Source organism: Oncorhynchus gorbuscha, linkage group LG16 (assembly GCF_021184085.1).
Source record: "Oncorhynchus gorbuscha isolate QuinsamMale2020 ecotype Even-year linkage group LG16, OgorEven_v1.0, whole genome shotgun sequence".
In the NCBI taxonomy this organism is placed as follows: Eukaryota; Metazoa; Chordata; class Actinopteri; order Salmoniformes; family Salmonidae; genus Oncorhynchus; species Oncorhynchus gorbuscha.
In genome coordinates this window covers 75,613,091-75,626,601 of record NC_060188.1, presented here as the reverse complement: position 1 = coordinate 75,626,601, position 13,511 = coordinate 75,613,091, and the positions used below count along the sequence as shown (strand labels likewise).

General features: G+C 42.4%; 1 protein-coding gene across 3 annotated transcripts in view; it reads left to right on the top strand.

The window, feature by feature from the left end:
* Positions 1–13,511, top strand: part of LOC123999117 (coronin-1C-A-like) — a 34,465-nt gene that overhangs the window by 18,026 nt on the left and 2,928 nt on the right. For all 3 annotated transcript variants that reach the window (XM_046304539.1, XM_046304540.1, XM_046304541.1), the window contains exons 3-11: positions 3,770–3,892; positions 4,707–4,836; positions 5,035–5,216; positions 7,351–7,470; positions 8,132–8,236; positions 8,353–8,498; positions 8,648–8,705; positions 8,892–9,137; positions 9,416–13,171. In XM_046304539.1, the coding sequence (XP_046160495.1) occupies positions 3,770–3,892; positions 4,707–4,836; positions 5,035–5,216; positions 7,351–7,470; positions 8,132–8,236; positions 8,353–8,498; positions 8,648–8,705; positions 8,892–9,137; positions 9,416–9,535 (1,230 nt within the window). In that variant the 3' untranslated portion in view covers positions 9,536–13,171. The remainder of the gene's footprint in view (positions 1–3,769; positions 3,893–4,706; positions 4,837–5,034; positions 5,217–7,350; positions 7,471–8,131; positions 8,237–8,352; positions 8,499–8,647; positions 8,706–8,891; positions 9,138–9,415; positions 13,172–13,511) is intronic.

Sequence of the window (13,511 nt, the reverse complement as noted above, 5' to 3'; positions counted from 1 at the left end):
TTTATACTGATAACAAGTTCACAGGTGTCATTAATACAGGTAACGAGTGGAGGACAGAGGAGCCTCTTAAAGAAGAAGTTACAGGTCTGTGAGAGCCAGAAATCTTTCTTGTTTGTAGGTGACCAAATACTTATTTTCCACCATAATTTGCAAATAAATTCATTAAAAATCCTGTGATTTTCTGGATTTTTTTTCTCATTTTGTCTGTCATAGTTGAAGTGTACCTATGATGAAAATTACAGGCCTCTCATCCTTTTAAGTGGGAGAATTTGCACAATTGGTGGCTGACTAAATACTTTTTTTTTGCCCCACTGTATCTGTCACCAAACCCACTGGCTCCAGGTCATCTATAAGTCTTTGCTAGGTAAAGCTCCTCCTTATCTCAGCTCACTGGTCACCATAGAAACACCCACCCTTAGCACGCGCTCCAGCAGGTATATTTCACTGGTCATCCCCAAAGCCAACACTTCCTTTTGCCGCCTTTCCTTCCAGTTCTCTGCTGCCAAGTGACTGGAACAAATTTAAAAAATCTCTGAAGCTAAAGTCCTCTAACTTTAAGCATCAGCTGTCAGAGCAGCTTACCGATCACTGTGCCTATACACAGCCAATCTGTAAATAGCACACCCAACTACCTCATCCCCATATTATTACTTACCCTCTTGCTCTTTTGCACCCCAGTATCTCTACTTGCACATCATCATCTGCACATCTATCACTCCAGTATTAATGCTAAATTGTAATTATTTCGCCTCTTTGGCCTATTTTCCTACCTCCCTACTCTTCTACATTTGCACACACTGTACATCGATTTTTTTTTTCTATTGTGTTATTGACAGTATGTTTGTCTATCCCATGTGTAACTCTGTTTTTGTCGCACTGCTTTGCTTTAGCTTGGCCAGGTCGCATTTGTAAATGAGAACTTGTTCTCAACTAGCCTACCTGGTTAAATAAAGGTGAAATAAAAAAAAAACTAAGCAGGAGTGGATTCGAGACAAAGTCTCTGAATGTCCTTGAGTGGCCCAACCAAACCCCGGACTTGAACCTGATCGAACATCTCTGGAGAGAACTGAAAATAGCTGTGCGGCAACGCTCCCCATTCAACCTAACAGAGCTTGAGAGGATCTGCAGAGAAGAATGGGAGATACTCCCCAAATACAGGTGTACCAAGCTTGTAGTGTCATACCCCAGATGACTCCAGGCTGTAATCACTGCCAAATGTGCTTCAACAAAGTACTGAGTAAAGGGTCTGAAATACTTATGTAAATGTAATATTTCAATATTTTTTTAGTAAATTAGCAACCATTTCTAAATACCTGCTTTTGCTTGTCATTATAGGGTATTTGTGTGTAGATTGATGAGGTGGGAGGGAAACTGTTTAATACATTTTAGTTTAAGGCTGTAACCTAACACAATGTGTAAAAAGTTAAGGGGTCTGAATACTTTCCGAAGGCACTGTATATTGTCTTAGAGTACTGTGTTTCCCCGGTATTCATTTAGCAGCGGCTGCTGCTAAATAGTTGCCGCCGCACCCAACATTTTTTAAATGCGTTTTTTGGGATCCATTGATTTTGTCATAATGTTTTAGCATAAGAATACAGAATTGGCCATTGCCTCCGTGACATCTTTCCACAACCTTTGCCACCACTGCTAAACATGTATCTAGGGAAATGCTAGAGTAGAGTGTGCGCGTGTGTATACAGTTGAAGTCGGAAGTTTACTTACAACTTGGCCAAATCCATTTTAAACTCAGTTTTTCACGATCCCTGACATTTAATCCTAGTAAAAATTCCTTGTCTTAGGTCAGTTAGGATCACCACTTTTATTTTAAGAATGTGAAATGTCAGAATAATAGTAGAGAGAATAATTTATTTCAGCTTTTATTTCTTTCATCATATTCCCAGTGGATCAGAAGTTTACATACACTCAATTAGTATTTGGTAGCATTGCCTTAAACAATTTAAACTTGGGTCAAACATTTCAGGTAGCCTTCACAAGCTTCCAAAAATAAGTTAGGTGAATTTTGGTCCATTCCTCCTGATAGAGCTGGTGTAACTGAGTCATGTTTGTAGGCCACGTTTTTTCAGTTCTGCCCACAAATTTTCAATGGGACTGAGGTCAGTGCTTTGTGATGGCCACTCTAATACCTTGACTTTGTTGTCCTTAAGCCATTTTGCCACAACTTTTGAAGTATGCTTGGGGTCATTGTCTATTTGGAAGACCCATTTGCAACCAAGCTTTAACTTCCTGACTGATGTCTTGACATGTTGCTTCAATATATCCACATAATTTTCCTACCTCATGATGCCATCTATTTTGTGAAGTGCACCAATCCCTCCTGCAGTAAAACACCTCCACAACATGATGCTGCCACCCTTGTGCTTCACGGTTGGGATGGTGTTCTTCGGCTTTCCTCCAAGCATAATGATGGTCATTATGGCCAAGCAGTTCTATTTTTGTTTCATCAGACCAGAGGACATTTCTCCAAAAAGTATGATCTTTGTCCCCATGTGCAGTTGCATACTGTAGACTGTATTTTTTATGGCGGTTTTGGAGCAGTGGCTTCTTCCATTGCTAAATGTCGATAAATACAATTGTTAGAGATGGAAATATAGATATACCTCTCCTTAATGCAACCGCTGTGTCAGATTTCAAAAAATTTTTTACGGAAAAGCAAACCATGCAATAATCTAAGATCAGAAAATAAATACAATTATCAAGAGAAATCACATTATAAGTATTCCCCTACCTTTAACGATCTTCATCAGAATGCACTCCCAGGAATCCTAGTTCCACAATAAATGCTTGATTTGTTCGATAATGTCCATTATTTATGTCCAAGTAGCTACTTTTGTTAGCGTGTTTAGTACACATCCAAACGGACGAAAACTTAAAAAAGTTATATTACAGGTTGAAGAAACTTGTCAAATTAAGTATAGAATCAATCTTTAGGATGTTATCATAAATCTTCAATAAAGTTCCTACCGGAGGATTCCTATGTCTGTAGAGAAGCCATGGAACTCAGGTCGCTATCGTGTGAAATGCGCATGCCCAGGACCTGGCTCTCTGCCAGACCACTGACTCAAACCACTCCCATCCGGCTCCACCACACAGTAGAAGCCTCATTCAAGTTTCTAAAGATGGTTGACATCTAGTGGAAGCCTTAGGAAGTGCAACTTTATCCATATCCCACTGTGCATTCAATAGGGGCTGGGTTGAAAATCGACCAACCTCAGATTTCCACTTCCTGTTTGGATTTCTTCTCAGGTTTTTGCCTGCCATATGAGTTCTGTTATACTCACATACATCATTCAAACCATTTTAGAAACTCCAGAGTGTTTTCTATCCAATACTATTAATACTATGCATATATTAGCAACTGGGACTGAGGAGCAGGCCGTTGACTCTGGGCACCTTTCATCCACGCTACTCAGTACTGCCCCTGCAGCCATTAGAAGTTTAAACAATTGTTGGAAAAATGACTTGTATCATGCACAATGTAGATGTCCTAACCGACTTGCCAAAACTATAGTTTGTTAACAAGGAATTTGTGGAGTGGTTGAAAAATGAGTTTTAATGACTCCAACCTAAGTGTATGTAAACCTCCGACTTCAAATGTATATAGATGCCTTTTAACCTAATTATTTTGATTCCTTCACAAGCCAACCCTTGGTCTTTGCCAGTAGGACTAGGGGGCTCACAGTTCATCGTTTCTGCCGTCATTGTTACTGATCTCCATCAGTCATACTGAATGTCCTCTTTCTCTCTCCAGACTGGTCGCATAGACAAGGCCTACCCAACAGTATGTGGTCATACGGGTCCTGTCCTGGACATCGACTGGTGCCCTCACAATGACCATGTCATCGCCAGCGGCTCAGAGGACTGCACAGTCATGGTACGTACAGACAGTTTTCACTGCTTACATCTTTAAAATGGTGACACTATGTTCAAGATTCTGTCTAGGCCCAGGTATGAATACCTACCTACTACACATGTTCGGACTCTGTGGATGCTCCTTACGTAATAAAGGAAAGCTCTTTACCCCTATAGATTTTTTTTCCAGTGAACTCTGACATCTCTTAAGAAGACTATGATCAATAGCCCTGTCTGGGTCTGTCAGTGTGCTGCACATGCTAATGCTGCAAGCTTAGCCTCCCTGGTGTGCTCTATACACAAAGCATGTGTCATAGCGTTATCGGATCCACAGCCATAACTGGATGGTGGGGCAGTGAGGTCATCCTATCAGAATGTCTTGTGTCCTTATTTGGTCTTAGACAAATAAATAATGTCTGCAGTAAGAAACGGACAAGTCCACAGAAGGGTCCATACAATATTTTATCTAAATGTATTTTATATGATAGACCTTAAAGATGGAATACAAAAACATTTTAGTAAGGCCTGCTCTCTGAAACGTATGTTATGCAGGTGAAACATTAAATGTTATGCAGACCTTGTTCCTTTCCCATCCTTGTTTCTGCCCCCATCAGCTCTCTGCTGCCATCATTAGACTAAACACCGTTAGTACACCCTGCTAACATTAGACAAGCACATCCATAGTATACTGACACCTAGCTAAGGCTGATTGTCTCAAGGGGTTGAGGAGAATTGACCTCTTGTTTGTTCATGTCCGTAGTTATAAATGAGAAAATGGATATAAATAAGTAGAAGGCAATGGCATCATGACTAACTTCATCTCTTGCTGTCTCCAGGTGTGGCAGATCCCAGAGAATGGGCTGGTCACCCCGCTGGCTGAGCCTGTGGTGGTGTTGGAGGGACACTCGAAGAGGGTGGGCATCGTCACTTGGCACCCCACGGCCCGGAATGTCCTCATGAGTGCAGGTAGATACAGGTTTAATACCCTGCTCTCACACGAGTATAGTGTCTGCAGGAGTATGGCACTTTCAGCAGGGAGTTAATTTGTCACAACAGCTCTCAGAATACAAGGCATTTTATATATTTTCCACTCTACTGTGGGACTGTACTCTGCTACGAGGCAGTGGCATGTGGATTTCGACTGTAGTTTGTCTGTCCCACCAGGCTGTGACAACCTGATCATCATCTGGAACGTGGGGACGGGCGAGGCCATGATCCAGCTGGAGGACATGCACCCTGACGTCATCTTCAGCGCCTGCTGGAGCCGCAATGGAGCCCTCATCTGCACCGCCTGCAAGGACAAGAATATCCGTGTCATTGACCCCCGCAAGGAGAAGATCGTGGCTGTGAGTGGGCTGGGGACTCTAGGGGAGATACAGTGCCTTGTGAAAGTATTCACCCCCCTTGACGTTTTTCCTATTTCGTTGCATTACAACCTGTAATTTAAATGTACTTTTATTTGGATTTCATGCAATGGACATACACAAAATAGTCCAAATTGGTGAAGTGAGATGGAGAAGAGAAAAAAAACGGAAAAGTGGTGAGTGCATAAGTATTTACCCCCTTTGCTATGAAGCCTCTAAATAAGATCTGGTGCAACCAATTACCTTCAGAAGTCACATAATTAGTTGAATAAAGTTCACCTGTGTGCAATCTAAGTGTCACATGATCTCAGTATATATACACCTGTTCTGAAAGGCCCCAGAGTCTGCAACAATACTAAGCAAGGGGCACCACCAAGCATGTGGCACTGTGAAGGCCAAGGATCTCTCCAAACAGTTGTGGAGAACTACAGATCAGAGTTGGGTTATAAAAAAATATCAGAAACTTTGAACATACCACAGAGCACCATTAAATCCATTATTTAAAAAATGTAAAGAATATGGCACCACAACAAACCTGCCAAGAGAGGGCTGCCCACAAACTCATGGACCAGGCAAGGAAGGCATTGATCAGAGAGGCAACAAAGAGACCAAAGACAACCCTGAAGGAGCTGCAAAGCTCTGCAGCGGAGATTGGAGTATCTGTCCATAGGACCACTTTAAGCCATACACTCCATAGAGCTGGGCTTTATGGAAGAGTGGCCAAAAAAGCCATTGCTTAAAGAATAAAATAAGCAAACACGTTTGGTGTTCGCCAAAAGGAATGTGAGAGACTCCCCAAACATATGGAAGGAGGTACTCTGGTCAGATGAGACTAAAATTGAGCTTTTTGGCCATCAAGGAAAACGCTTCGTCTGGTGCAAACCCAACACGTCTCATCACCCCGAGAACATCTCCACAGTAGCGCATGGTGGTGGCAGCAACATGCTGTGGGGATGTTTTTCATCGGCAGGGACTGGGAAACTGGTCAGAATTGAAAGAATGATAGGTAGCGCTAAATGCAGGGAAATTCCGTCCCACTCTCAAATGTCTGAGAGACAAACAGGTTTCCCTCAAGAATTTCCCTTTATTCACTATATTGTCTTAATATAGCTTGACAGTTGTTACTGAAAGTGTTCAGTCCTACTCACTATAGTGAATAAAGGGAAATTCTTGAGGGAAACCTGTTTGTCTCTGACATTTGAGAGTGGGACGGAGGTTCACCTTCCAGCAGGACAATGACCCTAAGCATCCTGCTAAAGCCACACTCGGGTGGTTTAAGGGGACACATTTAAATGTCTTGGAATGGCCTAGTCAAAGCCCAGGCCTCAATCCAATTGAGAATCTGTGGAATGACTTAAAGAAAGCAGCAAACACCTCGTCTGCCGAGAGCAAGGCCTCTCCACATCCATCTATAGTGAGTAGGACTGAACACTTTCAGTAACAACTGTCAAGCTATATTAAGACAATATAGTGAATAAAGGGAAATTCTTGAGGGAAACCTGTTTGTCTCTCAGACATTTGAGAGTGGGACGGAGGTTCACCTTCCAGCAGGACAATGACCCTAAGCATCCTGCTAAAGCCACACTCGGGTGGTTTAAGGGGACACATTTAAATGTCTTGGAATGGCCTAGTCAAAGCCCAGGCCTCAGTCCAATTGAGAATCTGTGGAATGACTTAAAGATTGCTGTACACCAGCGTAACCCATCCAACTTGAAGGAGCTGGAGCAGTTTTACCTTGAAGAATGGGCAAAAATCACAGTGGCTAGATGTGCCAAGCTTATAGAGACACACCCCAAGAGACTTGCAGCTGTAATTGCTGCAAAGTGTGGTTTTACAAAGTATTGACCGTTTTCTTTTTTTTCTCATTTCACAATAAAATATAGTTTTCCTCTTCAAAGTGGAAGGCATATTGTGTAAATCAAATGATACAACCCCCCCCCCCCAAATCTATTAATTCCAGGTTGTAAGGCAACAAAATAGGAAAAATGCTAAGGGGGGTGAATACACTGTATTTTGGCTTGATAATCACTCTTGTAGCACTGCCTCTCACATAAACACACACACATCATTGGTGCTGAAACATGCGATCCTCTCTGATAGACGTGTTGTGTTTCAGGAGAAGGACAAGGCCCACGATGGAGCACGGCCCATGAGAGCCATCTTCCTGGCTGACGGAAACATCTTCACCACCGGCTTCAGCCGCATGAGCGAGCGACAGCTAGCCCTCTGGAACCCCGTATGTCACCTCCCATCCAGACCCACACGGACACACACACATGGAAATCTGCCGATGTGGCCTTGCGTAAGGCATTTAACCCTAATTGCTCCAGGGTCACCGTTAAAAGTGGCAGACCCTGGCTGTGACCCCACTCTCCGAGGGTGTCTCAGGGAGAGTTGGTATATGCAAAAATAAACATTCTCAATTCATGCACTCATAGATGCACAAATCCTTATCTAAATCAAATCAAAGTTTTTGTCACGTGTGCCGAATACAACGGGTGTAGACCTTACAGTGAAATGCTTACTTACAGGCTCTAACCAATACTGCAAAAAAGGTGTTACGTGAACAATAGGTAAGTAAAGAAATAAAACAACAGTAAAAAGACAGGCTATATACAGTAGCGAGGCTATAAAAGTAGCGAGGCTACATACAGACACCGGTTAGTCAGGCTGATTGAGGTAGTATGTACATGTAGATATGGTTAAAGTGACTATGCATATATGATGAACAGAGAGTAGCAGTAGCGTAAAAGAGGGGTTGGCGGTTGGTGGGACACAATGCAGATGGCCCGGTTAACCAATGTGCGGGAGCACTGTTTGGTCGGCACCATTGAGATAGTATGTACATGAATGTATAGTTAAACTAACCACATGAAATGTATGTTTTGTGTTGACAGAAAAGCATGGAGGAGCCAATATCAGTCCACGAGCTGGACACCAGTAATGGAGTGTTGCTGCCCTTCTATGATGCAGACACCAATATAGTGTACTTGTGTGGGAAGGTGAGGATGATATACTTGTTAGAGATGTTGTCTCCCATCTGGATAGAGGATTAGTGTGACTTCGGTCCTTCTGGGAGGATTTCACAGGTTTTAACAGTAACCTCTCCTATGTTCAGGGTGACAGTAGCATCCGATACTTTGAGATAACAGACGAGGCTCCATTTGTGCACTACCTCAACACCTTCTCCAGCAAGGAGCCCCAGCGAGGTATGGGCTACATGCCCAAACGAGGACTGGACGTCAACAAGTGCGAGATTGCCAGGTAACAGCCATGCACTCAGTGATGGCTTTGAGACCTTCTCCTTTTGTCCATTAGAGGGAGGACATATTGCAGTATTTGAGAGAACAGTCCTAATGCCTTTGTTTCTGTGGCTGTACATCCTCATCAGGTTTTGTCTATTTTACTTGCAGGTTTTATAAACTACATGAGAGAAAATGTGAGCCAATCATTATGACAGTCCCCCGAAAGGTTTGTGTCTTTCTTTTACTCTTTGAATATATTTTTTTTACATTTAAGACATTGATGCTGTAGAAAAGAGTGCAATTGTTGTTCAAATCGGGCAAATCAGGCAATATTAAGAATACAGCCACTGACTAGAGTACAGTCCTAACTGCTACCATTATGTCTTTCCTTCTCTCCGTCCCACGCATCCAGTCGGACCTGTTCCAGGATGACTTGTACCCGGACACAGCAGGACCAGATTGTGCCATTGAGGCGGAGGACTGGTTTGATGGGAAGAACGGCGAGCCCATCCTGATCTCCCTGAAAAACGGCTATGTCCCCGGCAAGAACCGCGACCTCAAGGTGGTCAAGAAGTCTAATGTCTTGGAGGGCAAGCCAGCCAAGAAAGCAGCAAACACCTCGTCTGCCGAGAGCAAGGCCTCTCCACATCCATCTATAGTGAGTAGGACTGAACACTTTCAGTAACAACTGTCAAGATATATTAAGACAATATAGGTAATAAAACTGTACTTTTAACACAGGCAATAGACAAGATGTGTTAAGATAAACTAAGAAAATCAGCTGCAGTAACACAGTGAATAGATTTGATTCGCAACGATTGATATCAGAACAGTACTGGAACATTTTCTGTTAAGTCATTTTAGCTACCAAATGGTTTGTGAAAAAATATATCTTGTCATTATTTAACTGGTTGTCCTTTCTATGCTTTATTGCAGCAAAATGAAGGGAAACTGGAGGAGCTGCTGCGAGAGGTCAAGTCGCTCAGGGACCTAGTCACCCTACAGGACCGTCGAATTGCCAAACTGGAGGACCAGATGTCCACGGTCGCCATCTAAGACTCAGCCCCCGCTCAGGACCATTCATTGATTGGGAGATAATCGAGTGAACAGGGCCAGTCACTGCCAAAATTTGAGAATTCGGCTTCGTCATTCCGCTTGGAATCTTCCCATCGACGATCCCAAGCACACATTCCGAGACGAACTTTGTTTTTTATCATGTCTACCCCTCACACTTACCTCTAAAATACTTAGAGAAACAACTGTTGCAATTCATAGTCCACCTTTTTACTGGGGATGAAACGCATTTGAATAACTGCCATTTTTTTGGTTGATTGAAAAGTCTTACCATTTTGTTATTGTTTTAAATTGTGGTCAAGAACATTCTGATGGGAAGTGTGTACTTACTGCAATACTCTCAACAATCATATGTAGCCACCAGTATTGCCATATTCCCTTGGTTTTTGTGCTGCCAAAAGAATGTTTGTGTGGGTGTGGGTTTTCATTTATTTAGTCTTTTCTCCTGTTTTGCATTCCAGTTACAGACTATAGGGTAATAGAATGATTTAGGCAAAGAGAAGAATTATCTTTGAACCAACTATAGCTGTTACACTGTTGCAAAAGAAAGAGAAAGATATCCAAATTTTTCCGCCACGCCAGCTGCTCGTATTAAGCATCAGATCACTGAATGTGAAGGAAGTCTGACGATATTGTTAGTTCTTCTGGGTGTAGATTTTAACTGTGTGGGGGTGTCGGCAGGCAGTGGCGTAAACTGCAGCTCTCGCTGGCATAAATGTAGTGGTGCCTCTGTCACGCTGTGGAGGGTATTAGGGCTCAATCTGAGGTCACCCACTCCGGTGCATGTTGTGGCATTGGAAAGGGACCTCTCTCAGCATTTCTTTCACTCAACCATCTAGTTCATGTAGTAATGTGCATGCAATAAAGATTTTACACATGGAAATGTCTTCTCCACAATAAATCCCTTATTCTTTGTTTGCGCTAACCTTTCTTTCTACCTTTTTCACCTCTGTCTGTCTTGCTGGCTTGAATTAAATGATTCACACACTGAAACCGGCAGAGCAATGCACAGTCTGATAGACAGATCTCAAGTGGGATTTTAGAAACCGTTATGTGAATATACAGTATAACATGATCTTTTGATAACACCACATAATCTGAAATGATTGTAAATGACAACCAGGACAATTCAAGATCCAATAATTAGTCTTAAGTACAATAATGAAAGATCCTTTGCTCCATCAGCAGAGCGCCAGTGGCAACAGTCTAGAGGGGAAAAACATTTCAACCATGGAGTAGAGGTTTTCATTGCTTTGGCGGGCCCATAAAAGTCATTTTCTGCTCCTGGCTTCCTGTTGGGGGTTGTTCTCATCACACAGCATGGAGGGAAGGGGGGTCAGAGGGGCTGTGTCTGGCAACCAGTGGGTGGATGAGGGGATGAATGTGGACTATGGGGATTTTGTAGATTAGATGAAAGGCTAGAAGTGGAGGGATAACAGTTCAAGGAAGATTAAGTGGATTTGGTGGGAACTTGTTTTTTGGGGGATATGTTACCTACTGATACAGCATTTACATAAGTTAATGGATAAGGATCACTGAAAGGCTTACCAGCACACATTTTACTCCTGTATTTCCTCTCTCTTGACCACCCACCTCCTAAAAATAATTTGCTGGGAAAACAGCCAGTTTGAAGGTCACTGTGGGATAAACGTCCTCTTTTGTAGCTGTGTTTGTGTGGCTACTCAACTTTGTTGTGTGTTAAAATTCTGGTGTATCAAATTCCCATGCTGTCTTTGCAAAATAACATTTTGAACAGTTTAGGTTCTGTGGGGGAAATATAATTTGTTGTTTTTAATGGATCAAATGTCATGTTTATTATCAGTCTGACAATTTAGTGAATATAGTGCTCAAACTCCATGCAGGCAAGAATATTTTGCTTTACCTGTCATGCATTGTGTGATGAAGTAAACCTATACCAAGAAAACTATTTCAGCCTGCAACTAAACTAGTGGTTGTGATGAAATCTATTATCCCTGAGACAACTACCTCTGTGAAGGGGTTTAGCTCCAGAGCAACATCCGTTCACAAATTACTCACAAGACGAGAACAGGAAGTGGTGGTTTCCATGGAGACAGGTTTCAATACTTGCTGCCACATTTCCACAGGAGGTCTGTAGTTTACACTGCACAGCAATGATGCTGGTTACAGGAGGTCTGTAGTTTACACTGCACAGCAATGAGCCTGGTTAGAGGAGGTCTGCAGTTTGCACTGCACAGCAATGAGCCTGGTTAGAGGAGGTCTGCAGTTTGCACTGCACAGCAATGAGCCTGGTTAGAGGAGGTCTGTAGTTTGCACTGCACAGCAATGAGCCTGGTTAGAGGAGGTCTGCAGTTTGCACTGCACAGCAATGAGCCTGGTTAGAGGAGGTCTGTAGTTTGCACTGCACAGCAATTATGCTGGTTACAGGAGGTCTGTAGTTTACACTGCACAGCAATGATGCTGATTACAGGAGGTCTGTAGTTTACACTGCACAGCAATGAGCCTGTTAGAGGAGGTCTGTAGTTTGCACTGCACAGCAATGATGCTGGTTACAGGAGGTCTGTAGTTTGCACTGCACAGCAATGAGCCTGGTTAGAGGAGGTCTGTAGTTTGCACTGCACAGCAATGATGCTGGTTACAGGAGGTCTGTAGTTTGCACTGCACAGCAATGAGCCTGGTTAGAGGAGGTCTGTAGTTTGCACTGCACAGCAATGATGCTGGATACAGGGGGTCTGTAGTTTGCACTGCACAGCAATGATGCTGGATACAGGGGGTCTGTAGTTTACAGTGTAACTCTCCCAAGCACCACACGTTCTTCCTTATTAGACTCCAGACACCTAACGTCTACCACAGAGGGAAATATCTGAGACACACCCATTCCACTTAAATATGACTCAGCACCTCAGACACTTCTGTTGATAATTCCATTTCGAACCCACTTCAACTATCATATGAGAGAGAGAAACTTTGATATTTCTAAAGTATGATATGGACTGTGGTTTGGGCAGATTTTGGGATGTAATTAATGATCTGCTTTTGTGTGGATAAATGTCTGCTGAATGTAGTTATCTGAGTTTCACATTCTTAGAGCACAAACAATATTTCATCATGATGTTCTGGTGCCATTTCGAAAATGCTATGTATTGATTGGGGACTTAACAGGGTTTCTGGGTGATTTGTGATGTTTTACTTGTGCTTCCCATGTCTGTATTTTAGTATTTTAATCTGTATATGTTTGGGTATAATGTGTATATTTACGTTGTATATACAGGGCACATTTGTAAAAGAGACCTAGGTCTCAATACGTTTTCCCTTAAAATAAAAAATACAAATGAATTAATACAAAATAAAAACTGTCCATAAATGCACTATAAATTGAATCAGATTATCCCCTGAACCACTTCAAATCAGGGAAAGGTAACAAACCTCTGGGCTTGTCAGTTTCACACTTGAGTCAGTGCAAAGAATTTAACTTCTGCAGAACAGTGCGCATTTCCTGTTTCTTCATATCAGGTAGAGAGCTCTGTTGTGCCTCTACCATCAGCTCGTCAAGGCATGCCAGCATGTGCTTAACTCCAGCATCACCAATTTGAGCCTCCTATCCTTCCACGACTTCTACTACACTTCCCCATCAGTGAGGTAAGACTTAAGAATTACTGACAGTAAGTGCCTGGGACAATAGAGAGGTTTTGAATACTGGATGTTGAGTGTAAAATCTGCCTTTTTCATTGGTTCCAGAGTTTGAAGATGTTTGCTTTTCTTGAGGTGCCTCCGATTTGTTTTATTCTTGAAATTATTATTTGTATTTTATTGATGCTACCAGAATTGTTTGTAAATAATAATACATACTTTAAGTCTCATTATAAAGCCTATGATACCTTTGAGTTCCTGTTTCATCCGTTGCGTGGGTGTGGTGCTAGTTATGAGTAACATACTGTTTCACCATGACATGTTGACGATGACACCACCCACAGTGGCA